This window comes from Zonotrichia albicollis, chromosome 12 (genome assembly GCF_047830755.1).
Source record: "Zonotrichia albicollis isolate bZonAlb1 chromosome 12, bZonAlb1.hap1, whole genome shotgun sequence".
NCBI classification, from domain to species: domain Eukaryota; kingdom Metazoa; phylum Chordata; class Aves; order Passeriformes; family Passerellidae; genus Zonotrichia; species Zonotrichia albicollis.
In genome coordinates, this window is record NC_133830.1 from 18,693,909 (window position 1) to 18,721,758 (window position 27,850).

A 27,850-nucleotide genomic window follows, 5' to 3' on the forward strand; every position below is an offset into this window, starting at 1 on the left:
AAGTGCCACAGCTGGGGGATTATTTATCCTTTCCCCTGCTGAGATGCTGCTTCACCTCCATGTCCAAAAATCTGGGAATCTCCTGTCAATCCTTTCCCCCCAGAATACAACCTGATGAATTCAGCCCCAATCCACACCAAATTTCAGCTTTCTAATTGTACACCCATAAATTGCCATAAATCCCTGATTGCTGCTGGGCTATTTATAAAGAAGAATTTAATTTAGGTTTTAATGACCTTCTATCAATGTTTAAGTGGGATTTGGATTATATATTTTTATATTTTCCTTTACAGCAGCTGAACACCAGTCCTGGGCAGGAACATGGGAGATTTAAATTAATATTATATTAGAATATTTGATAGAAAACATGAACAGGATTGGCAAAACAGGGAGCAGTGTGAATAATCTTCTTCTTGATGGTGGGGCAAGAATGGCAATGTTTTTTATCAGAATATTCTATAGAAAACATGAATAGGAATGGCATAACAGGGAACAGTTTAAATCATCCCCATCCAAGGATGGCCACGTGTTTTATCAGAATATTTTATAGAAATCGTTAATAGGAATGGCATAATGGGGAGCAGTTTAAATCATCCTTATCTTTGGTGGTGGGGCAAGAATACTCTCATATAACATGTGGATCTATATCAGAATATTCTATAAAAAGCATGAATAGAAATGGTATAACAGGGAGCAGTTTAAATCATCCTCATCTTTGGTGGTGGGACAAGAATATTCTGATATAATGTGTGGTGCAGTTTAAGTCATCCCCATCCAAGGATGACCATGTGTTATATCAGAATATTCCATAGAAAACATGAATAGGATTGGCATAACAGGGAGCACTTTAAATCCTCCCCAACTTTGGTGGTGGGGCAAGAATTTTCTGATATAACACGTGGTTTTATATCAGAATATTCTATAAAAAGCATGATTAGGAATGGCATAACAGGGAGCAGTTTAAATCATCCTCATCTTTGGTGGTGGGACAAGAGTGGCAATTTTTTACATCAGAATATTCTGTAAAAAGCATGAATAGGATTGGAATAAGAGGGTGCAATTTAAATCACTCCATCCAAGGATGTCCATGTGGGAATGGCTCGTGGCTGCAGCCTGGGAGATGAGACTTCTCCAGTTGGTTCCTCACCTGTTAGCCTGGCACTGTTGCTTTTCTCTCATTGCAAGCATTTCCAAATCAGTGTCAGGGAGGTGACAGCCACTAAATGAATGGTAAATGTGCCTGGGCTTTAAGAGGACAGAAAAGGTAAATATTTAAGAGGTACATATGCCTGGGTTTGGGTTTAAGAGGACAGAAAAGGCAAAATTACAATGATTTTATCATCACAGAATCATCTTCAAACATATAATGAGATATCTGAAATTTATCATCACAGAATCATCTTCAAACATACAATGAGATATCTGAAATCCAGTATCCCCGTGTATTTCAGTTCCTGTACCTGTGAGGGTTTAACTTTTCGAGGTGTTTTTCTGTGTTGGTCTGTACATGAAGTCACAGCTTGGGTGGATTGAAGGGCTGTGTGAGGAGGAGGAGGAGGGAGGATGCACCCCTAGATCTGCTGAGTCCATCAAACGCCCAAGACAAGAAGGAAAACATCCTGGGTAGGAGCTCCTGTGGGCACAGTGTGGTTCCTCTCCCAAGCTTTGTTTTCTCTGCTTTGTTTTGCAGTTTGCCCAGCTGGTGTCTGTCTACAAATCTTTGGGCCCAGAGAAGTTCCCTCTGATTGAGCAGACCTTCTACCCCAACCACAAGGAGATGGTAGGTGCAAAACAGGGTCACAACCTCCAAAACAGGGTCACAACCCCCTTCTCTCATTCTCTGCATGCTCCAAAAGCCTTTTTGGCAGTTTTGGGAGGGGGTGGGACGGGGTGAGCTCTTGAAATCACAGTGATGGTGAGCTGGAGGGTGCTCACATGGCACAGCGGTCACTTTCCAGCTGCCCAGCTGCAGATCTCAGAGAGATTAAATGCCTACAAAGGCACTGAGTGGCTCTGAAAGCACAGGAGTCACTTCCATGGTTGGTTTTTCCCCCCAGTGTTTTAATTTCTGGTGTACTCCCAGCGTGTGTTGGCTTTGGAGGGGATGCGCTGGGCACTGCAGAGCTTTGAATGAACTCAGCCAAAACCAGGCTGGGGGTGAGTTGGGATCTTCAGGTACCTGGCTCTGGTTCCCAGTGCTGCACAGACAGAAAAAGAACAAAAATGAGGCTGACAGAGTCCAAGGAGCACCTGGGTGATGGTTTTAGGTGTGGTTCAGCTTTAGGCCGCAGTGAGGAGCAGGGAGTGGGACACAATGACCCCTAAGGCATCCTTCAAACTTGAGATTTGCTGTAATTTTATTGAGAAAAGCAGAGCTTTTAGGTGCATTGCTAAACTGCAGTCCATAGAAACAAAGAACATTTCATTCTGGGGCAAGAACTAATGTTTCAGACTTATAAGTTTATATGGCATATTTTTCTGAGTGTAACAACCCTCTGAGTGGTTTACCCTGTCTTCATTCCTCTACATTGCTCATTGAAGTCAAAATTTATAAGTTATTTCTCTTTTTTTGAACTTTTGAATGCCGTTCTCCACAGCCAAGTAATTTTTTTACATATTTCTATGGTAATGTAGAGAAAATGAATCCATTTGGGTATTGCATTGCCACTGAGAGCTGCTGCAGGAGCTGCCTGTGATCACACTCATTTATTTGGTTTTATTCCTCCCAAAGAAAGCATCTGGAACTTTGTGGCTTGGGAAATAATCAGGCAGTGTGGTACAAGACAACATTTTTTTTGAATTTCTGCAGTGGGTTGTAAGATGATCTGGAAATCAGAGTCTCCTGATGCTGCACTGAAATCGTATCATGTAATTTTGTTTTGGGTTCTCATCACTTTATCAACAGCTGGCCTCAGTGGCATTTGTGGACACAGAATTTGGCAATTACAGTTTTAAATATTTTTCTTGGTGCTCCTCCTGCTTTTTCTCCTTCCCTTTTTGTTCTCCAAACGGGAACCTGGAGCTGTCCCCCCTTCCAGTGCAAACCAGCTCAGGGGGGACGTGGGGAGAGGGAAAAAGCCCCGAATTCCCTCTCTGGGAATTGAGGGTCAGCTGAGCGTGCCAGAGGTGCTCCTTCCATCCTCTGCTGGTTTGTGCTGAGGCTTTGGGCAGTGCAAGGTAAATAAACAAAGATTCCGTTCTTTTGCATAAAAACAGAGCCGCTTTAATGAAACACTTTTGGAAACAGAAACATTCATCCCAGACTGATCACAAAAAACGCTGTGAGGCTTTTTGAACTCATTGCTGGCTGAGTCATACCTTCATCCTTTCCCTCAGTAATTAGTTCTCTTTATTTCACTGCATTCCCATTCCTCTGTTCTCTGCAAAAACCACATGGTTTTCCAAATTAATTGCTGAACAATTTAATTAAAACCTATCTGGAACGTTGAGGAAACACCAGCAATATTCCAGGTGGGGATTTTTTTTCCCTGTTCACCTATACAGACTCCCTTCTCTCTTCTTTTCCCTACTCTCACCAAAAGTCATGTGAGCCATTTCCAAATTAAATTAAAATGCTGCGCCAGGCTGTGCTTCTGCTCCACCCTCTCGTTTAACAAAAACACAGTTTCAAGAAGTAAAAAGAAAACGTTGTAAAAAGAATCTGCTGTTGATAAGGTACCAATGCCACTAACAGTAAAAATCCTGATATTAAAATAACATATTCAGAATGCCACGTTGTAGTCAAGGCTTTTGAGAGTCTTCCTCAGGGAAAATAAAATCTCATTCTGAGCTGGGTTTTGTAAAGCTTTCCTTCCCACATTTATTGATATCAGGGGAATAAACCAAATCTTGGTACCATCCATTGTGGGGAGTTTGGGCAGATTTCTGCTCAGCCAGAAATAAATGTAGATATTGTGAAACACCTCATTTTATAGCAGGAAAATTAGGAAATTTTTAAAAACTGATTGTGGCATGCAATTTGCATTACAATCTGTCCATAAATATCAGAGAAAGAATTTCTGCCTGCAAGGTGCCCAGAGAAGGCAATCTGGGCTGGGTGAGTCGAGGTTGAGGTCTAATTACTGTAAAACTGAAATAGGACCAGAGCTAAAAAGCAGAAATTACCTGTTTGCTGCTATCCAAAAGGCACCATCCCATCAAAATGGATTTGGGGACAAATGCCACAGGATTGGTATTGAATACTAACCACTGAATATTAACCATTAAATATTAATCATTGAATATTAACCTTTGTGGTTATTAAACTCTGTGGGCTTCTGTAGGTATTGGTTTGATGTGACACAAGGAAATAAAGCCTGGCTTTGAATCTTTCTGGAAATTAATAGTGTAAATGCACAGCACTGTCAGTAAATAGCTCTCCCAATGATGTCACTGTAATATCAATTATTTTCAGAAGAAATGTAGCTTTTTATTCTTTTTGTTTGATTTATGTAAGTCTGTGGTCCAAGTTGTTAGTGCCTAGGAAATTTTTGTTTTGTCTTGAGTAAAGCAGAAAACAAGCTGGGCTTTGCATTTGGCAGCACATAGATATGGTTTTAATTTAGGGTTGTAATTTAAAAGAGCCAGACTGATTTGTAGTAAATAAAAAGTGAAACATTGGCTTTTATGTATTAATTGTATGTACTTATGTACAAGTACTTTTATGTACTTATTCCTCAAAGGATAATGACACGTTTTCCTGTTGGCCTTGCACCATTTTCATTTCACTGGAAATGTATAAACTTTGTCACAGAAAAAGTAAATTTATTTTAAAAGAGTGTTTCCAAACCTGTCCTTTAGATAGCAAAACCTGTCAGAAAAGGCAAATAATGGAGATTCCCCTCCTGCCTGAGGGCTCTGCTCCTTTTTTCTGGGGCACAAATAGTCTGGACTTCGGCATTTACACTTCCCAAAGTTTCACCACTGTGAACTGAATTACTTTTATCAACTTAAATGCGTGTGCGAAGGATTAGTTACTAACTCCAGTCATCAATTCAGGAAAGTTATGACAGTAAAAAAGTTACAGGCAAAATGTGCTGTAACCCTTTTCTAATTTGAGTTCACAACTAGCCAAATTCACTGTCAGGGTAGGGTGGGTGTTAATGAATGAAAAACAATGAAATCATATTAGGGTGAAACATCTGAGAGCTTCCAGAAATCATTGCAGTGTGAGTTATGCAACATTTCTTGCATGTATTTTCAGGTGAGTTTCTAAAGTTTTAGCAGTGTTGGGGTACAAGAACTGGTCATGTATTTAGTGAGGTTTTAAGGGCTGCAGTGCCCTGAGGATGGACGTGGTTTTTGTAGCTCTGAGCAGTTTTAACCTGACATCGTTTGGGCTTGGAATTTGTTCCATGGAATGCTTAAATCCATGGATTACTGCTTTAACCCATGGACTAAAAACCTGGATTTTCCTTCAGCAAGGTGTGGTTAGTCCACAGGAATGCTGGCTTGGGAATGGGGATTTGATTATCAAGGCTGTTTCTTAATTCAGTTATCAATGGAAGTTACAGCTCTGTGGATAAAGGAAGCTGTGACATAAGGAAAGAACAAAATGTGGAGCACAGATGGTTTTAATCACAGAAGTGTTCAACTCGATTCAACACACAAGGAAATATTTGTGAATCTTTTTCTTTTTTTAATAGCACATTGTTATAATACTTTACATATACACTGTACAATAATTCTTTCGTATCCAAGACTTTCATACAGAAAAAAAAAAACAACAAAAATAGTTCTATAAAACATTCTGTAGTTCGTCAGAAAGATTTGGAATAAAACACGGGGAGCTCTTAACCTGCAGGTGATGAAAACGGGGGGCAAAATTTGTTCTTGAACATTCATATTGGCAAAATTCTGGCAAAATTTGTTCTTGAACATTCATATTGGCAAAATTCTGGCAAAATTTTTGGTTTTGTACATTGATATTGGCAAAATTCTGGCAAAATTCTGGCAAAATTTGTTCTCGAACATTCATATTGGCAAAATTTTTGTTCTTGAACATTTGTATTGGCAAAATTCTGGCAAAATTTGTTCTTGAACATTCATATTGGCAAAATTCTGGAAAATTTTGTTCTCAAACATTTATATTGGCAAAATTAGAAAAAATTCCGGCAAAATTTGTTCTCAAACATTCGTATTGGCAAAATTCTGGCAAATTTTTTGTTCTCGAACATTCATATTGGCAAAATTCTGGCAAAATTTGTTCTTGAACTTTCGTATTGGCAAAATTTTGGCAAAATTTGTTCTCAAACATTCGTATTGGCAAAATTCTGGCAAAATCTTGTACATTTGTATTGGCAAAATTCTGGCAAAATTCCTGCAAAATTTGTTTTTGAACGTTCGTATTGGCAAAATTCTGGCAAATTTTTTGTTCTCGAACATTCATATTGGCAAAATTGACAAAATTGTCAAAAAATTTGTTCTCGGACATCCATATTGGCAAAATTTTTGTTCTTGAACATTCATAATGGCAAAATTGGACAAAATTCTGGCAAAATTTGTTCTCGAACTTTCGTATTGGCAAAATTCTGGCAAAATTTGTTCTCGAACATTCATATTGGCAAAATTTTTGTTCTTGAACATTCATAGTGGTAAAATTCTGGCAAAATTTGTTCTTGTACATTGATATTGGCAAAACTGGCAAAATTTGTCCTTTAGCATTCATAATGGCAAAATTGGAAAAACATCTGGCAAAATTTGTTCTCGAACATACGTATTGGCAAAATTCTGGCAAAATTTGTTCTTGAACATTCATATTGGCAAAATTGACAAAATTCTGGAAAAATTTGTTCTTGAATGTTCATATTGGCAAAATTCTGGCAAAATTTTTGGTTTTGTACATTGATATTGGCAAAATTCTGGCAAAATTCTGGCAAAATTTGTTCTCGAACATTCATATTGGCAAAATTCTGGAAAATTTTGTTCTCGAACATTCATATTGGCAAAATTTGGGCAAAATTTGTTCTCAAACATTCGTATTGCCAAAATTTGGGCAAAATTTGTTCTCGAACTTTCGTATTTGCAAAATTCTGGCAAAATTCATTCTTGTACATTTGTGTTGGGAAAATTCCTGCAAAATTTGTTTTTGAACGTTCGTATTGGCAACATTCTGGCAAAATTTGTTCTCGAACTTTCGTATTGGCAAAAATTCTGGCAAAATTTTTTTCTCGAACATTCATAATGGCAAAATTCTGGCAAATTTTATTCTCGAACATACGTATTGGCAAAATTCTGGAAAAATTTGTTCTTGTACATTTGTATTGGCAAAATTCTGGCAAAATTCCTGCAAAATTTGTTCTTGAACATCCGTATTGGCAAAATTCTGGCAAAATTCATTCTTGTACATTTGTATTGGGAAAATTCTTGCAAAATTTGTTTTTGAACGTTCGTATTGGCAAAATTCTGGCAAAACTTGTTCTCGAACATTCGTACTGGCAAAAATTCTGGCAAATTTTATTCTCGAACTTTCGTATTGGCAAAATTCTGGCAAAATTCATTCTTGTACATTTGTATGGGGAAAATTCCTGCAAAATTTGCTTTTGAACGTTCGTATTGGCAACATTCTGGCAAAATTTGTTCTCGAACTTTCGTATTGTCAAAATTCTGGCAAAATTCTTTTCTCAAACATTCGTACTGGCAAAAATTCTGGCAAATTTTATTCTCGTACATTCATACTGGCAAGAAAGGGGGGGGTTTGTTGTGCCTTGGAGGACGCTGCCGGCCCTCTGTGCAAAGCATAACAGAGCAGAGCAGGTGCCTGCAGGAGGTTTGTCCCTCGCCCTGACGCGGTGCCAGCGCCACGGGGCCCTCTGGGGACGCGGTGCTGGTTCCTGGGCCGGCGGGATGGAAGGAGCCTCCCAGGGCGGTGCTTGAGGGGCCCTTGGGCGCTCAGGGCTCGCTGATGTCCATGAACTCCTTCTCGGGGGGCGGCCCGCCCCGGTACCAGCTGCAGGTGCCGTCGCTGCGGCGGATGCAGGCGTAGTGGCGCGCCTGGTGGCCCTGCAGCCGCCGCTCCAGCAGCCAGTCCGTCCACAGGCACTCGTTGGGCGCCGTGATGGAGCAGGGCACCGAGTAGCACGTGGTGATCTGGGGAGACAGCCGGCCTTCAGCAGCCTGCCTTGGGCTGGGGGTGTTCCCAAAAATGGGAATGAACGGGGCTGGTTTATGTCTATCTGCTCTGCACTCACCTTGCAGCCTGCCTTGGACTGGGGATGTTCCCAAAAATGGGAATGAACAGGGCTTGTTTATGTCTATCTGCTCTGCACTCACCTTGCAGTCTCATCTGAATTGGGGATTATTCTTAAAAATGTGATATTTACATATCTATCTGCTATCTATCTATCTGTTCTGCACTCACCTTGCAGCCTGCCTCGGACTGAGGGTGTTCCCAAAAATGGGAATTAACCGTGCTTGCTTACGTCTATCTGCTCTGCACTCACCTTACAGGTTTCACTGAATGGGGGTTTATTCCCAAAAAAAAGTGTTTATTTACATCTATCTGCTCTGCACTCACCTTGCATCTTCCTCTGAACCAATGTTTATTCTCAAAAAATTGTTTACTCAGATCTATCTGCTCTGCACTCACCTTGCAGCCTGCCTCAGACTGGGGGTGTTCCCAAAAATGGGAATTAACCGTGCTTGCTTATGTCAATCTGTTCTGCACTCACCTTACAGTTTCCACTGTATGGGGGTTTATTCCCCAAAACGGTATTTATTTACATTTATCTGCTCTGCACTCACAGCCCCCCTTGGACTGGGGGTGTTCCCAAAAATGGGAATTAATGGTGCTTATTTACATCTATCTGCTCTGCACTCACTTTGCATCTTCCTCTGATCAGAGGTTTATTCTCAGAAAAAGTGTCTATTCAGATCCATCTGCTCTGCACTCACCTTGCAGCTTCCTTTGAACTGGGGTTTGTACTCAAAAATCAGAATAAACTGTGTTAGTTTACATCTATATGCTCTGCACTCACCTTGCAGCTTCCTCTGACCTGGGCTTTATTCTTAAAAATGTGATATTTACATATCTATCTGCTATTTATCTGCCTGCTCTGCACTCACCTTGCAGCTTCCTCTGAACTGGGGTTTATTTTCAAAAATGGGAATTAATGCTGTTTATTTACACCTATCTGCTCTGCACTCACCTTGCAGCTTCCTCTGAACAGGGGTTTATTCTCAAAAATACAAGGAAATGGTGTTTATTTACATTTATCTGCTTGGCACTCACCTTGCAGCTTCCTCTGAACTGAGGCTTATTATCAAAAATGTGAATAAATAGGGCTTATCTAGATCTATCTGCTCTGTACTCACATTGCAGCTTCCTCTAGACTGGGGTTTATTCTCAAAAATGGGAATTAACGGTGCTTATTTAAATTTATCTGCTCTGCACTCACCTTGCAGCTTCCTCTGACCTGGGCTTTATTCTCAAAAATGTGATTAACCGTGATTTATTTACATTTATCTGCTCTGACATTTTGACTTGCCGCTTGCTCTGAAGTGGGGTTTATTCTCAAAAATGTGAATAAATGCTGTTTATTTCCATTTATGTGCTCAGCACTCACCTTGCAGCCACAGCCCATCTGGTACCTCTGGTTCAGGCTCTTTTTCTGAGACAAGGATAAATCATCCCACGGCTCAATGTAGTTGCACAAGTGGATCAGCACTTTGCCATCATTTAAAATTTGGCCTGCAGCATGGAAAACACAAAGAAAAGCAATAAAAGTGTTTTATAAATATTAGAAGTGCAAAACCACCTTGAGTTTCTAACTAATTGCACCAAATTAGTCATACTCTAAATTTTTTTTAATTAATTTAATTATAACAGAGAGAATGTTCTCCTAATTGCATGCTGGATGGATGTAAAAGATTAAAAAAGGATATTTTTTCTAAAGATGTTGATAGTCTGCCAGCAAGGGGTGGATGTAAATTCAGTTAAACTGGATTTTAGGAGTGTGTAGAAACATCTGTAGTTTTCTCATTATGCACCTTTGCATTCCTGGGAAAATCAGTACTGTTGGTTTTAATCAAATAATAATGGCAAATACTGAATCAAAATTTCTTCTATTTACTGATTATTGACCTTCCCTTCCTTTGGAACTGCCCTAAGAGTGGTGCAGGAAGGGTGGAAAATGTGTCAGGTCACACCAAAACTAGAGCTGAACACAATTTTTACATCCTGCTGTGTTTGTATTTAGCACATAAACGCATTCCTTTGCATATTTTAGCAAATTAGCTCCAAGCAGCCCCTTCTGAATCCCCAGGAACATTGATTTTTTTGCTCCATTTTACCTGTTAGAAGATACTGTTTTTTGTTGTTGGCTTCTAGTTTCACTCCACAGAGTGATGAGTCAAAAGGGGTGTAGACATACTGGACATCCTTGAGCTTCTCAAAGCCTTTAAACATCTGAAAACGATCAGAAACAGAGTCAGCAGTGGAAAACAAGCACGAAAAAACAGTTCTAATAAAGAGCTGGAAGAAATACAGGGTGAGACTCTTTAAGGAAGGCTCCAAAATCTGAATTAATGTGAGAAAACACCAAGAACTTGACTTTCCCTCTGCACTTAATGAAATTCATCCAAGAGTTTTAGGAGGGAATTAAGGAGGCCTGGATTTTTTTAAATTATAGCTTTTAAAATGTGCTTTTTCAGCACATTTCATGGATTGTTAAAACTTTCTCTTCAGTTTATATTCTAGTGGCATATTCCATTCAAGGAGCAATGCAGAGACAGCAATCACCCTGACTAAAAATGCAAATATTTCTCAGTGGATTCCTCTGGGGAATTTTGGTCACTGGAGTTGTTGGGGTCTCCTGGAACACCAAATGTGCTGAGGAACTGAACATTTCCTGAGCATTGTTCTCATTTTTGGTCACTAAAATAGAGCAGTTCTCCATATCCCAAATTCTCAACAGTGGGACTATTGGAAATGCAGGGCAACCCTGATGAGGGTAGAAAGATGAGGAGGCCTCTATCTTATCAGAAGCTTAATTAATTACTATATTATACTATATTATACTATTACTTTATTATCCTATATTATTTTATACTATTATACTATATTATTTTATACTATAATATTATTATACTATATTATTTTTTACTATAATACTATAATGCTATATTATTTTATATTATAATACTATTATACTATATTATTTTATACTATAATATTATTATACTATATTATTTTATACTATAATACTATAATGCTATATTATTTTATATTATAATACTATTATACTATATTATTTTATACTATAATATTATTATACTATATTATTTTATACTATAGTACTATAATGCTATATTATTTTATATTATAATACTATTATACTATATTATTTTATACTATAATAACATTATTTTATGCTCTATTACACTGAATCTAAACAAGCACTCAACTCAATTGTTTAGGATTTTGTGACTGTCAGCCAACCGTCCTGACACACACACTTGGATTCAATTCAGTGAATCAAAACACTCACACCAGAATCTAATTATTAATTCTTTTCAGGTGAACAGTCTTCCATAATGCATTCTACTTGTTTTAAAACAAGACAGGAGTAAAAATTTGTTTCAAAACAGCTACAGGAGCAGTAAATGAGATAAGAACTGTTTTTTTCTTTCTCTGAGGTTCAGAGCTGCCATTCCCAGAAATTTCTTTGGGAAGCTGTGCCTTGCTTTTCCCTGTGAAGAGAAATGCAGCTGCATGGCGCCTTCTCAAATAACTGCTGGAAAACTTCACCCACCCCTCAGCATTCCCACCCTGCCAGGCCCAAAATGACAGATTTGGGATCAAAACCCCTTTTCAGGCCTAACCAGCAGCTCCAACCCCGAGAAGAGATGAGAAACGAGGCATGAAAAGATGCAAACAAGCTGGGCAGTGTCCAAGGTGCTGCTGGGTGCCTGTCATCACCTCGCGTGCCACCGCCAGCCTCGGTGACATCATGCCACGTGCTGGCAGCTGGGGACAATGGCTGGGCCTCACAGCTCTGCCACTCGCAGCTGCTGCCCCTGGAAAATGTGTTTGTGCTCCTCGGGCCCTCCCAGGGGGTTTAAATAGAAAATACTCTGTCATCTGTTGGTTTTGCTGAGGCTTTGTTTGTGGAGGGGGGAAGGAAGCCAAGGCCGCTGTCACCGCGCGGCCCGGCCAAAAATATGAGCTGGGATTGGAAATGCTCTGGGGAATCAAACAAACAGGCCCAGACAGACCAAAACACAACCCAAACTGGCACCCTGGCCAAAGCAGCAGTGGGAACCATGGAAAATGTGGAAAATGAGGAGGGAAATGTGTCTGCACAGGGAGCTCTGCAGGTCAACTTTGCCCCAAGCTCTCTCCACGTTCAGAAACCCTCAGGGGCTTGTAGGGATCAGATTTTCCATGGACATCTCAGCTTTGGCCTCAATTTTGGAGGCTTTGTGCAGACAGCACACCTTGATTTAGCTATAAATCCCCTAAATACCCACAGCAAAGCATAATGGAGATTTAGTTATTATTTAAATGAGTTTAATGTTTGTTTTGTTGCAGGGTTTTTTCCCTAAATATCCACAGCAATGCATAATGGAGATTTATTTAATATTTAAATGAGTTTAATGTTTGGTTTTTTGCAGGTTTTTTGGTTGCATTTTCAGATTTTTTTTTTTTGACCTATATAATTGTTACAGCAATTCTAAAGATTATAATCTTGTGTTTAACTCAATGAATCATATTTAATCTCCTCAATCATATTCTCCCTTCCCTAAAAGCATGGATATTTCTCTGAAAGCATGGATATTTCTCCGCAGAGGGATAAGGTGGTTTGGTTTGGTTCTGCATTGATGCTTGATCCTGGTGGGACTTTATTGGAATAGGAAAATAGGGTGAGGATTTGGGGGATGGAGAGATGTGACCCTGCTCCTAAATTCTGTGTGGACTCCATCCTTGTCCTGCTGAGGGGTGGAACCAGCACCAGCACATGGCTGTGCTCGAAGATTTTAGAATGAGTGTGATGCTCAAGTCAGTAGCAAAAATATTAAGAAATATTAATAAAATTACAAATTAATGCATATATATCACATATTATCTTCTCTCTTTAATATAATGCTGTAAATATTGCAAGAAAAAAACAGTAATTGAAAACATTTATGGCTTCTTGACATGCTGACCCAGTGCTAAAAAATGAAAGCCTCGTTGTTATTTTCTTTTACTTCTGAAAATGAATATCAAAATTATCTCTAATATTTCCATCTAGAATTACAACATTTTAATGCTAAGCCTAATGCACTGGATTTAAAAGGAGAGAAACAGAATTTGTCATCCCATTAATGGAACAGCTCAACAACCCTGAGTGCAATAGAGCAGAGAAACAGCAGCATTGTGCAGAATGTTACAGTCAAATAAAACCTCCAAGGTTTTGGTTCCCACCAAAATCCCTCCTTTCCCAAAATCCCTCCCTGCTTGGAGCAGGGAGCTGGGTCCTGGGACAGGGGAAGGTTCGGTCCTGAGCTCTCTCTGGTCAGGATGAAGGATTTGAGGGATGGCGTTATCACAGCCCTTCTGTTGTTAGTCTAAATAGAATAAAAGATTTTAAGGTGCCTCTCAGTTTCCCCATCTCTGGGTCAGGAAAAGAGTATTGTGTGTGATGATGTAAAACATCTTTCCTAAAAAACACATCTCTGCTTTGTCCAGGCCTGGCTGACTTGGAATTCAATAAACTCCTGTTCCTGCTGCCTGAGTTTTGAACAGGCCTCCACTGGGGAAAATTGGGGAGAAACTCCAAGGCAGCTTCAACACACAAATCTATTTCAGAGATTTCAGTGGGATAAGAATGGGATTATAGGCTGAAAATAATCCCTCAGATTAGATTTCTCATTCCTCTTGTTTGTGCTGGGGTAGGAGATGATTTGCTTTTCTCTCAGGCTCCTGAGGGGCTGCGGAGGAGCAGCAGAACATTGGAATGCCAGTGGGAGGAAAGGGAATTCTCTGGCATTGATGTACTTATTTCTGTAAGGAAACATTTGAATAAATCCTTAACATTTTAGAGGATGAGAATTTGCAGGTGGTGGCAGCTTCGGGGTTTGTTTAAGCAAGGTAAAGACTGATTCGTTGGAATTGTTGTAAAACCTCACCTAGAGGTTTGTAATAACCAATGGTGTGATAACCATCCCTGTGAATACTTTGAGATATTCTTGTTTAATTAACAAAGATTCTTCCTACTCAAGCTCCTGTGAGGGGATTCTATCAGTGGATACTAATTCTATTAGTGGAATTCTTCATCAAAATATCATTATTTAGCAAGAACTTCCTTAATATCAAAAAACTCTCCTGAATATGAGAGTTTTTATTATTTATTTATTATTTATTATATAAAATATAATTATTTAGCAAAATTCTTCATCAAAATAGCATTATTTATCAAAAACCTCCTGAATATATTTTAAAAACCCTCCTGAGTATCATTATTTAGCAAAAAACCTCCTGAATATTAAAAAACCACCCTCCTGAATATCATTATTTAGCAAAATTCTTCATCAAGATATCATTATTTAGCATAAAACTCTTGAATATCAAAAAACCCTCCTGAATATCATTACTTAGCAAAAACTTCCTGAATATAAATAAACCAAAAAAACGCCTCCTGAATATCATCATTTAGCAAAATTCTTCACCGAAATATCATTATTTAGCAACAACCTCCTGAACATCAAAAAAACAATCCTGAATATCAATAAACCACCCTCCTGAATATTATTATTTAGTGAAATTCTTCATCAAAATATCATTATTTACCAAGAACTTCCTTAATATCAAAAAACTCTCCTGAATATTATTTAGCAAAATTCTTCATCAAAATAGCATTGTGTAGCAAAAACCTCCTGAATATATTTTAAAAACCCTCCTGAATACAATTATTTAGCAAAAAAACTCCTAAATATTAAAAAAAACCACCCTCCTGAATATCATTATTTAGCAAAATTCTTCATCAAGATATCATTATTTAGCAATAATCTCCTGAATATCAAAATTAACCATCCTGAATATGATTATTTAGCAAAATTTTTCATCAAAATATCATTATTTAGCAAAAATCTCCTGAAGATCAAAAAAAATCCCCTCCTGAATATCATTATTTAGCAAAATTCTTGATCAAAAATATCATTATTTAACAAAAACCTCCTGAATATCAAATTTAACCATCCTGAATGTTATTATTTATCAAAATTCTTGATCAAAAATATCATTATTTAACAAAAATTTCCTGAATATGAAGATAAACCCTTCCTGAATATCATTATTTCGCAAAAACCTTCATCAAAATATCATTATTTCACAAAAACCTCCTGAATATCTCTCAATCTCCTGAGGTGCTGCCGAGGAGCAGCAGAACATTGGAATTCCAGTGGGAGGAAAGGGAATTCTCTGGCATTGATGTATTTATTTCTGGAAGGAAACATTTGACTATATCCTTAACATTTAAGAATTCATTTAAAATTTCCTTTTCTCTTTATCTTTCCCTTTTTTTAATCCCTCCTGTGATTTATTCATCTGGGTCTACCTGTGGGGGCAGCTGGAGATTTTTCCAGCTTTCCCAGCGTTTTGGGGTCAATGATTTAGGGCTGAAATATGCAGAAATATCGGCATTGAGCTACAAAAAAGCGGAGTGGTTCCATGTACCTTTATTTGTTTGATTTCATACCGGATCATTTTGTGGCTATCAAGGGGGTCATCGCTGGCAGGAACCACCTTTTCGCTGGAGATTTTTGCTCTGATCACTGGAAAAGAGAGAGGAAGAGAAAAAAAAGATTTAAATGCGCGTGAGCAGATGCCCAATTTTACAGGGAAAAAATGAAAATTGTATTGATGGATTTTGGCGTTGTTTTGACACTTCAGGTACAAGTAGATTTGAAGGATTTTACCATGAGAGCTCCTGAAAACAAAAGTAAGTGGGCTGTCTGTGATGGAAATGTGAATTCCCAAGAGTGTGGAAACCTGATTGATGCTACCACTCAGTTTTGACAAAAGATGTCCATCAAAATCTCTGGAAGACTCAAATCCCATAAAATTTGACAAAATACCCATCATTACAATCAGTAAGGAAAGGGACACGACTGTTGATTACAGAATTGTTGAGCCAATAAATAGACTTGAAGTGAGGCCCTGAAAGCCTGCGCCAGGCAAGATGAAAACATTGATTTCATGCACGAAATGAGAAGAATAATCTTATATTCACTTTTCTGGGGTTTAACAGAGCACGCCATTAGTTGTGTTAACCTGCAGAAATCAACTACTTCCTTAATTCATTTCTTGTTCTTTAATCGAGAAGAGTAGGATATTTTATGAAAGAAGAAATGGATTATTTTCCCCTCTCCTTGTTTGAGGCATCTCTCTTGTGTGTGATGTTTAAAATACACCAGGACTCTTTGGAAAAACTAAAATTAGACTGAATTGCCTGATGCCCCCAAGATAAATGCATCAGAACACAGCTTGGATTTCAGCTGAGCAGAATTTTGTTTGGCACAAATAACAGAACACACCCCATTTCCTCTTTGCTCTTCAATTTAGTTATTTGATCAGGAAGCACCATCAGAAAAACAAAAGCAATTTCTTTTCTATTCAATTTCTTATCTTCTGGATTAGATGCCTAATAATAATTAAAATTTGCTATGTTTCCCTATACAGGCAAGGCTAAAGACAATAAAAAAGCAGAGACATAGGAATATTCATTGTTATATTGTGGTTCTAAGAATATGGAGCACGGCCAAAATTCCCCTGGGGATTTTATCCCTCCAAATTAGTGAGAATCCCGTTTTTGCTCTGTTTTTGGATGGCCACTGCTGCAGCTCCTGGGTTAGAGCAGCCTGAGTCTTGAACAGGCCTTCACTGGTGAAAATTAGGGAGAAACACCAAAGCAGCTTCAAAATAAAAACACATTTCAGAGATTTCAGTGTGATAAGAATGGGATTACAGGCTGAAGATATTCACTCAGATTGGATTTATCATTCTTCTTGTTTGTGCTGAGGGAGGAGATGATTTGCATTTCTGTGCTTGTGGACAGACACTGGCAAAGTTTTGTGACATCCAAATTGCATGTTCCCCCTTCAAAACTCAATTTTTTTTAGACTTGCTTCATTTTTTTTTCATATTTAACATAATAGTTAAAGAAAAGGAATAGGAAACCCAGGCTGAAACACAGCCAGGTGGAGATCAGTCCCACCTAACCCTGGACAATTCCCATTTCCTCACTAATTAGCTGAGCAAACTGGATGGAATCACCAAGGTGTTAAATTATTATTAAAATTAACCTGTTAATTATTATTAAAGCTGCAGAGGCCTGCAGCTTCCAGGCTTCATTAAACCCTTCTTGAGGAGCATTTTGGACTTGTTGGGAGGACAGAGTTCTTTTCAGTACAAGCATTAATTTGTCCTTTTAAATTTCACACGGAAAGTGGCAGCATCTCTTTAACCATCTGCAGGTGTGAGCAACCCCAAAATTCACAGTGTGCCTGCAGTCTCTGATGTCCTTCCAGGGGACAAGGGCTGTGGGCTGGGAGTGCTGAAAAGCACAAATCAGGATGGTGCTGCTTTGTTTTGAGATGCTCTCCTTTGCATCATTAATCCCTAAAAAAATTAAAGAGGATTTCTCATTAAGGAATCTGTTCAATTCTGAAGGGAAGGACTGAGAAAACAACATTATTTTCTCAGTGCCATAACATGGCTCATGTGCGGGGAATCTTTTCCTGCCCACTCAGCGTGGGATAATCAAAACTGTTTTCCCCCCATGTCCCATGTTGAAATATTGTGCATTTCCATATTTTTTATGAAATTCTACTTGTTAGCACATGAGGGGAAGGTTATGGATAATCCCTGATAGCTCCAGGGGTCTCCATGGAGTTGTGCAAGGCTGAAAGTGCAGCGTCCTGGGGTTTGTCATGCAGAGACCTTTTAGTGGGTGTGTGGGTGAAAATGAGAAGCGTTTCTGTGTTGTGTGTGTTTGAGACTAAACTTCCAGATGGCAAAAGAGGAAAAAACTGAGATTTATTTTTTTTAACAGTAAGGAAGTTTAATTGCCTAAACTTTGAGCTATTTTGGTTTTGTCCTTCCATTCTCCAAACGCACAGAGATCTTTTGGCGCCTTTTAATTCTTCTTGGGCTCCTTTTTTATTTTTTTATTTTCTGTGCATTAATTTTTTTTTTTTTTTTTTTTTTTGCCATCAGTGTCGTCTGGCTGTCTCCTCAGCCCTCTGATTCGTGTGGTTGCTCCTGTTTTTGACCACAAGCATTCCTGCTGCAGCATTCCTGGGCATCTCCCTGCTGCCTCAGGATTGCTCCGACTCTGCACTTCTTGGTTTGGAGCATTCCAGGCCTGGCTTGGCCTCTCCGTGCGAGTGAGAACAGCCTCTGGTCGTTCAGTAATAATGTCATTTTAGCTGTTATTGCTTCCTTATGAGGAATTTGCATCTATGGGATACATAGGCACGGATTTCACATGGCAGCGCCAGCAATTCTGAATGCCCGGGATTTATTCTGCACTAAAAATGCAGATTTGAACATTTCAGCGGGAGGATGTGGCTCTTCTGTGGACTCAGCTTTGATAAAATGTCATTTTTTTATCCTCACTGAGGTTGTCTCAGGTGACTGAGCTGGAAGGAAATGAATTTGAGGGACAGGAGGACAATGCTCAGCCCTTGGGCCCTCTCCTGCAATGTGTTATGAATATATTAATCCTTCTTTCCTGAATAATAATGATCCTCTCCCAACCATGATAATGATAATAATAATTATCCATCCCAACCATTTGTAAATCAGTAGGAGATCATTCTAAGTGGGTAAAACACAGCACATATTTAGTTAATCATTTGGTATAGTTGTGTTTATACAGTCAGGAAAAAAGTGTCAGGGTTGGTAGAAGACAGCAGGGTTTATATGCAATAAAGGTAGAAAGAGAGGCATTAACCTGGGTGATTTCCTTCTGGAATTAGCTACACTAATTAATACTAATTAAATAAACATCACTTTGTGAGTTAGAGATTTTTGTGATCATGAGGAGCTACTTTTATTACAGATACATTTCCTTACTCTGAGGGAAGTAGTAAGGAAATTGAGATTGATTTTACTGCACCACAGTGACAAAACCAATGAAATCTGAAGGGAGAGAAGACACAAAAAACTGAGCAGTCACTGCAGGGCCCATTCCAAGGCACAGCCATGGATGGAATCTGGATAAACCAAATCCTTGAAATTCATTTAAAATAATATATTAATATAAAATATATCAATATTAAAATACTAGACTATAATAGAATAATATTTTATAGTAATATATACATATATAAATATATTAATATATAATATATTGATATACTGAAATTAATATATTCCCTAAAAATAATGTTCTTTTTAGACTCTGAGTTATTTCCAAGGCAATAACTGAGGGAAAACTGTTGAGTGAAGAATTACTCTCATTGTTACAAGCTGGTATTATTAAATAAGACATTCTGTATTACAGTATTTAATATTTGATAAAATATTACTCTATTTAAATAAGTGGTGAGATTATCCTCAACAGTCTAAGTGTTAGAAGACAGACAACTCTACTCAGCTAAAATAATCAATTTTACTGCTCTTTAAAAAGGAAAGCAAGTTGGTTTTTACTCCCCAAATAAACTTTATAATCCTAAGAAGCAGGAGGTAAAGGAGAAGAAAAACTGATGAACAAATGAGATCTTTTCCTCCACTCTCTGTTTAGTACCAGAAACTGCATAGGGAAAAATAATTATTTAGGAAGATATTTAAGATACTGCTGGACATCAGAAGTAGAAATTCAATAAATTAAGAAATTGATACTGCTGGGCATATAACAAGAAAATGTGTTCTATATAAATCCTTAAGTGCATTCTTGCTTTAAATCTATAAATAGATAAATAGGTAAATAAATATAGGCATATTGAGGAAGAATCTGGGTTTCTGTGCCTCCAGTTCACTTCAGGTTTTTGACAGGCTCCACCAGAGCCCTGTGAGTAGAAATGTGATCTCCACCTCCTCTAAGCAGCCTTCCTCTGCAGAAATCAGGAAAATTTCATTCCCACCTCACAAGTTTATAACCACAATCAGCTCTGCCACAAAAACCTTGCAGTGAGACTTCAAAAACTATGTTGGCAGGAAAAGATGTAAGGTAAAAAGATATCATCAAGAGTCGTGAAGCTCTTTTTTTTTCTCTTATATTTTAAAGGCTCAATTTAGCCCTTTCATTTAATTAAATATAAAATACACAGAGTAATTTTTGGGCACTCCTTTCCACCTATCTCTTTGGTGTCTGACACTTCAGGCCAGCTGCTCTCAGATGTTCTTGGAGGGACAAGGGATGAAAGGCTCAAGGAGAGGGAGCTAAATGAGAGTGTGTGGCTGTCACATGGTTGGAATGAGGATGGCATCCTCAATACAGATAAAAAAGCATCCAAAAAGCATTTTTCTGGAATAGCCAGAGTGTGCAGTATGAAATATAGCAGAGCTATGGACACAGAATATGGATGTGCATCGTTTTGAAGGCACTTATATTCAAATTTACTTCTCTCCAGAAAAATCTGTCCCTTGACCAAAATGAAAGCACTTTCATGCACAATATTCAGCTGTTTGTGCTCACTCTTCTGCTGCAAGATTAACTCAGATTTCTATTATCTATCTATCTATCTATCTATCATCTATCTATCTATCTATTACCTATCTGTCTATTATCTATATTTCTGTCTATCTATCTATCTAGTTATCATCTATTATCTATCTATCATTTATCTATCATCTATCTATCTATCTATCTATCTATCTATCTATCTATCTATCTATCTATCTATCTATCATCTATCTATCTATCTATTATCTATCTGTCTATTATCTATATTTCTGTCTATCTATCTATCTATCTATCTATCTGTCTATTATCTATATTTCTGTCTATCTATCTATCTATCTATCTATCTATCATCTATCTATCTATCATCTATCTATCTATCTATCATCTATCTATCTATCATCTATCTATCTATCTATCTATCTATCTATCTATCTATCTATCTATCTATTATCTATCTGTCTATTATCTATATTTCTATCTATCTATCTATCTATCTATCTGAGCTTTTTCACTCTTTGGGGTTCAGGAGCTAAAATGTTGCTGCATGAATGTCTCAAATTCCTAGAAGAACCCACCCAGAATTTTGGTAAAAGGAAAAATCCCACTGTGACAATTGCTGAGACCTTGAGTTTATGCAAACTCAGTTCAAAAACTCTTCTTGTCCAAAAGTGATATTTTTTGGGGGGTGGGGGACAAGAGTGCTTTTATTTCTTCAAAATTGTATGTGTAAACTCCCCTCTTTTTTTCTCAGAAGTTATTGAAAGAGGATTTTGTCTCATTGCAACACTTTTGTGGGATCCAACACTATTTTATATATCCAAAGGAATCCAAATCATCCAGGTCAATTTTTTTTGCAGCAGTTCTGATCCCAGGCTACTCAAACATGGTTGGAACATGACATTGCGGTGACTTGGGCTCATACACTGAAAGAATTTGTCTGAGGAACGTGCAGAAGGGTCCACATGAGGGGTTTGGAGCTGTAAAGGTCAAGTTATCAGGTCCACTGATTTAGAATAATAAAATAGAATTTAGAATAATATAATAGAATTTAGAAAAAAAAATAATAATAGTAGTAGTAGTAGAAGTATCTTAGAATAATGAAGTGGGAGAGAGCTGAACTGTCCCTGGGGTGAAAAGCTGGGGTTACTTCCAGGTGTGATGTTTTTCCTTTATTCTGCTTTCTTAGCTGCCTGCAGCAAAATAGAAATCCATTCTCAGTTCCCCTGTGGCAATTCTTAACAATTTTCCACCACCTGATAAAGATGTGCCTGTCTATTTTTAAGAGCTCCTCATTTAAGTAATTGTGTCACTTTCTGTTTCCTATTTTGTATATCCCATGATGTACATGATATGTACATGATATTTTATATATATATATATATATATAATATATATAGATTATATATATGTACATGATATTATATATATATATATAATATATATAGAGAGATTATATATATAGATATATATATTGATATATATATATATTATATATATAACATATGATATTATGCTATGTAATGTTTCCTATTTCATAGATCCTAATTTATTTTCCAGTCACATAACAGAAGCTTCCAGAACTGCTGCATTAATTAATCAATGGTGTAATAGCGATGATTTTCATTTGGATATTGGGATAAACCACCTAGAAATAAACCACTTGGAAATAAAACACCTAGAAATAAACCACCTGGAAATAAACCACTTGGAAATAAACCACCTAGAAATAAACCACTTAGAGCAGAAGCAGGTGAATGTCGTGCATGAAAGTGCTCTCGTTTTGGTGAAAGGACAGATTCTGCTCCAGGGGGATTCTCTGTGGGCAGCCAGGCCAGCAAACACCCCTGCAGCTCAGATTTGCCTCCCCTTGAAGTCAGGCATGTGGAAACGGCCAAGAATTGAAATGTGAGCAAGCAGAAAGCAAAACAACTCCAAGTTTGTGAGCAGAACTCACCTACTGCAGTCACCTAAAGTCAAGTTATGGTGAAATAATGCAAAGAGTCCAAGAAGATCTCTGAGGAGAGGGTGTGACCACAGTATTTCACTGGCCTTTGTGTCTGGAGGGCACAGAAGCTGAAGCAAATATATTAAGGTACCTTGGAGGAGAATAATGGCAAGAAATTCCATCAGAGCTGCCAAGGAAGCCAAGAACAGGGTGAAACTTTGGTTTCAGGAGCTCACAGATATGACAGAAATAATCTTCAGATAGGGAGCTAGACATCTGAGATGCTTGACTTTTCTTAGAGAGAGGGAGCAAAGTCAGCAGGCAAAGAGAAGGAATAATCAGGCTCCAAAAAAAAGAGGAATCTGCACAGAATTTGTCACAAGAAACCAAAATTAATGAACTCCCTTAAAGCAACACTGCGCAGGATAGAATAGATACCTGGGATAGAATCCTGAATTAAACAAGGTCTGTTGGCTGCTGATTTATATTGCTCACAAAACCTCTAAAATGTACAAGAGGGTGTAAAATCTTTCTCCATGATTTAGAGCAGCTGTCCCATCTGTCCAGCATTGCCACTCTCCCTTTCCCTGCCTTTTTCTGACTAAACATGCTGGATTGTTCACTGCTGTCAGAGCTTTACTTGCCATATTTGCTTGTGGAAAAGCTTTGATTCTCACCAATGAAGAGAGCAAAATAACTTGATTAAATATTCATGTATACAGAAAATATTGTCATTTCTCAGAATACATATGAGAGGAAGAAAGAAGCTTTGGTAACACGGATTTTAACTCTGATTGAACCTCCCAGGTATCTCTAATGCTGCCAAAAAGAGGCAAAAGTTATTGACTGATTGACATAAAATAATGTTTGAACATAATTAATTTAATACCCAACGTGTACCTTTACATACACACTGATAATTTTATCAGTGGCAAAAGTTATTGACTGAATGACATAAAATAATGCTTGAAAAGAATTAATTTAATACCCAATGGGTAGCTTTACATACACACTGATATTTTTATCAGTGTGTGCTCACATATTTTTATCAGATATTTTTAGATTATTTTAGAGATAACTCTGGGGAGAATGAAGGTTTTGTTCTCTTAGTGTTTCAGTATTTGATTTGCACGTGTTGGCTTCCAGCAGGAGAGGCAGTGGTGCTGTGTCAGTCATTTGGAATCCCTGGGAATGTGTTCCATACATCCCTAAAAACAGGAACCATTTCTGCCATGAGCAATCTTCCCTGATTTTATAATTTTATGGCTCAATAAATTGCCTTTAACCTGAACACATTATTTTATGTCAATCAGTAAATAACTGTGTAAGACATTTCTAAAGCAAGTCCCTGAACAGCAAATATTCTGGATTTATCTGCTTGTGCTCAAGGATTGGCCAACTACACTCTCATGAAAATGCCAATATTTTTGTCCTTTTCCCACTTAAAATTGCCTTCATTCTTCTCTAATCTGAGTCCAAAAAAGGAGGAACTGCTTGTAACTCCATCTCACATACTCTGAGGTGGTTTGTGTTGCATGGGAAAGGTTTCTACTCTGTGTTTGCAAAAGCTCTCCTGCCTTTTAGTGCTTCAGGAATTTGCTTTGCAACTTGGTGGCATGTGAATCCTTGTCTTTATTTACAATAGGTAGCCTGAATTGAACTCAGGAAACTCTCACTTTTGCAATCAATTCCTGTTTAATTGGATCTTTCAGAATCTGGTTGTTATCAGTTTGCTGGGACGCTCCCAGTCAGTTCCAGACCATGGGTGTCCAAGTGTTTCACCTCCAATTGGCTTTGTTGGAGGTTTTTTAAAGCCAAACTTGCTGGTTTTTTAAAGCCAAACCATCACCACCTCTGGAAACAGTTTTAAATATCCATTTGTTAAATTCCTGTACAGAAGATTCCCAGTGCTGGGGCAGGGGCAGGCTGGAAGGGAAGGCTGATGTGTGTCAGAAATGGCTCAGGCAGTGTTTGGGGGGTCAAAAATGACCCCTAAACTCCCACAGGAGTGCTGCCAAATTACTGCTGGTGCTGCCAGGCTGGGGATGAGATGGGTACAGCACACTGCCAGGAGAAAAAATCTGGGAAATTATTCCAATGGCTCCTGTGACAGCCTGGGAGTGCGGGCGTCCCACACAGCCTTGGATGATTTCAGCATCCCGAATGCAGCCCTTCTTTTGCAGTGCTGGTTTCAGAATTATTGCACAGCTGGAATTGTTTCAGACTGCAGGAGAGAGAGAGATGTTTGCTTCAGGACCTGCTGAGCTGCTGCTTCATCCTGACTCTTTCAGGAGTGGAAACCCCACATTTTTATTTCTCTTTTGAGAACAAGGCAGTGTTGAATGCTCTTTGAATGATCTTTAAACAGCTGGAAAAAGGACAAATGTTTTTTAGCAAATGGCTCATCTGTCAATTAATCTTTCACCAGGACAGAGCAGCAAACAGAAGCTTCATTTCCAAACTGTAACTCAGCTCAGATGGTTGGGGCTGTGGGATGAGTTCAGGGCTGGACGCAAACAGAATGAGCAGCAGCAAAGCCACCCCAAAACTGAGGGTGACAAAAATTTATCCTCTGGATTTGCAGGAGTGATTTCTTATCTCTGAGTCTGCATTGTCACTCCTGCTCCACAGCTCCCAGACCCAAAGTTGAGGAATCTTTAGTTCAGAAGATGTTTCTGCTATTTGGGATACAAAGGCAGTTTCATTTTTCCTGCTTTGCATTTTTGTTTCCTGATATTTCATCAATAAATGCTTATAGCCAGCTGTAAAATAACTAAATAATCTATAATGACTAAATAAATAACTAAAGTTGATTAGCAGAGTAATCAACTGAAGTACAAGTTCTGAAATCATGAGAAGGAAAAATTGTGGGGCTTTCTGGACTATTTGAACAAAGGTGGTTTGGATCTGTAAGCACAGAGCTTGTTGAAGAATTTAATGTAAGTGTAGCAGGATTTTCCCTTTATTCTGTGAAAAGCAAGGCATGGAAGAGCATTTCTTAGTCCTGGTGATGTTTCCAGTTGCATGAGAAGATAAGGGTGGTGAAATAATCCAATCTGTAATTGGGAAATCAAAGCCTTACAGGGAAGTTCATGACTTGGACTAAAACTCCGCTTTTGAGAAACTTTTGAAGACTGAAAACCCCATAAATACTCTCCAGGTTGATAAAGCAGATGCCAAGGATGTTTTTTTTAATTACCTTGTGGTAAGGATATTAATTTGCACTGCGTTGTTTGTCAGTGTAAATTCTTTGCAGAATTTGATTACTCTGTGGGGTTTAATTAACCCCATTAGGGTTGATAATAAATCCTATAGGGTTATTTTATTAACCCTACAGAATTTATTAACAGACCTGTTCTAGTCTGCATCCAAACTGCATTTCCAGTTCAGCGTTTTGGGGCGTGGAAGGCCAATATTAAATCCCATTAGGACTCTCAGGTAGGGCAGGATTTTGTGCATCTCTGTGGTTTTGGCTCAGGATGCAAAAATTCCTCATGTTGAAGGCAGGAGTTGATTGGGTTTGCTCCCTTGTTAAACCAGAAGATTATGTGGTTTTATTTTTTTTTTTTTTAATTAGAAGAATGCACTCAATTTATGAGAGCAAAGTCTTAGAATCTCATTTTTATAAACTTTCAACTAGAAGAGACGAGCGTATTTTTAACAGAAGTGTGGGATTCTTTTAACTTAAACATCACCTAAAAACTCCCCAAACCGATTTCCAAATGTTGCTCAAGGTCAGCTTTATTTTCACAGCTGCCCCTCGTGTTACCAGGAACATTTCTCTCTGTCCGGTTTATCTCGGCTGTTTGAGGGGCCTGGAAAGGCCCGGGGTGGCCTTGGGGCAGCCCGCGTATCGAAGGACGAGAAGAGGCTTCAGTTCTTCTTTCTGGTTTTATGTTTATTAATTGTTTATCTAAAAGATGTTCTTTCAGCCTAACAAAGATCCGCTCAGCAGTCAGCCATGGGCACACTGTCTCAGCCCTCCGGGGCAGCCACGTATCTTTATACCCATTGTGACGTATACAATATTTATCATTTTTCCCCAATACCATCTATTCCTATAACTCGGTGTACTCTTAGTAATAACCCGTCCAAAAATGCCACCGTGGCCAAAGAAGATGGAGGAGAGGAGGAAGAAGAAGGAGGGCAGGACACACCCCAATTCCTCCATCTTACTCCTCTAAACCCCCCTGTACAGAAATCCTAAACCCTGTTTCTCTATCTCTAATTAACCAATCCCTTCACCATTCACCCTGTGAAGCCCTCATCCTTGTCGTCTCCTGTGTAGGGTTAAAGTCCAGCCACCAGACACTTCTGGCAACATCCCAGGACTCCCGAGCCCCCCAAGCTGGTCTCGGAGGCTCAGCATCTCAGGACTGAGATCTTGAGATCCCACACTCTCTGCTTCGCAAGCCTCAGATCCCACATCATTTCACTGGTAATCAGCATCTGCCCAATTTCAGCTGCAGAATAACACTCCCTTTGTGCTCCAAGCCTGCAGGACAGCATACATGGCGTTATTGTGGATTTCCATTCACGGCGACACGGCCCTTCCTCGGGGTGCACAGAACCCCACATTGCTGGAATCGTTTTTAATGAGGAAGTTTGGGATTAAAGTTGGCACATTAATAGGATTAAGAGTTTGGCAGCCTTTCATGGTCTCTGTTATATATTATTTAGTCTTGTTTCTGCCCTCAGTGTGTGTAGAATGTTGGTTTTAAAATGATGAGGTTCAGTTTCCCAGAGTTGCAACAAATTATTTTAAATAAAAGTAACTCCGACTTTTTGTTTTATTCTCCTGAATTTAGAGCACACTCAGCAACAAGGTGGTGTGACAGAGTTACTTCTAAGTCAGGCAAGCAGCACAATTCTTCTGAAAGTTCATTTTACTCCCCAATAGCCAGCTCTGGGGTATTTTTTTCCCACCAAAGCTAAATTAAGTTACATTTTTCAGCTACGTCCTAATTGACAGGAATGTTGCGCTCAGTGGGTTTGGCTCCTAAAAATCCCATCCTGTTGTTCAGCTCTGTGATGCCACCTCCTTTTACAGGCACGGCTTTGAAGGGCTGGGAGCGGTGCCATGGAAATGCAGCGAGCAAAGGAAGGAGAGCTCAGCCTGGCTTTTCCCAGCCCCACTTTCAGGCTGGAGTGGCACAGCTCTCGAGGGCACTCATCCACACAATATTGGGAATTATCTCCCAGAGTTGCATGGGACTGGCAGGGTGGTTCAAGCCTTGAATTCAGCACTGAAAAGCGAGTTAGGAAACTGAATTTCCATGGATTTTTTTAAGTTCTT

General features: G+C 38.7%; 2 protein-coding genes across 5 annotated transcripts in view; one reads left to right on the plus strand and one right to left on the minus strand.

The window, feature by feature from the left end:
• SYN2 (synapsin II) overlaps positions 1–27,850 on the plus strand; it is a 189,699-nt gene that overhangs the window by 99,048 nt on the left and 62,801 nt on the right. The window contains exon 5 of the mRNA XM_074550135.1: positions 1,691–1,780. Within this exon, the coding sequence (XP_074406236.1) occupies positions 1,691–1,780 (90 nt within the window). The remainder of the gene's footprint in view (positions 1–1,690; positions 1,781–27,850) is intronic.
• TIMP4 (TIMP metallopeptidase inhibitor 4) overlaps positions 5,616–27,850 on the minus strand; it is a 31,963-nt gene continuing 9,728 nt past the window's right edge. For all 4 annotated transcript variants that reach the window (XM_074550139.1, XM_074550138.1, XM_074550137.1 and 1 more), the window contains exons 3-6: positions 15,656–15,753; positions 10,291–10,405; positions 9,564–9,688; positions 5,616–8,088 (exon numbers count right to left, since the gene is read on the minus strand). In XM_074550139.1, the coding sequence (XP_074406240.1) occupies positions 7,891–8,088; positions 9,564–9,688; positions 10,291–10,405; positions 15,656–15,753 (536 nt within the window). In that variant the 3' untranslated portion in view covers positions 5,616–7,890. The remainder of the gene's footprint in view (positions 8,089–9,563; positions 9,689–10,290; positions 10,406–15,655; positions 15,754–27,850) is intronic.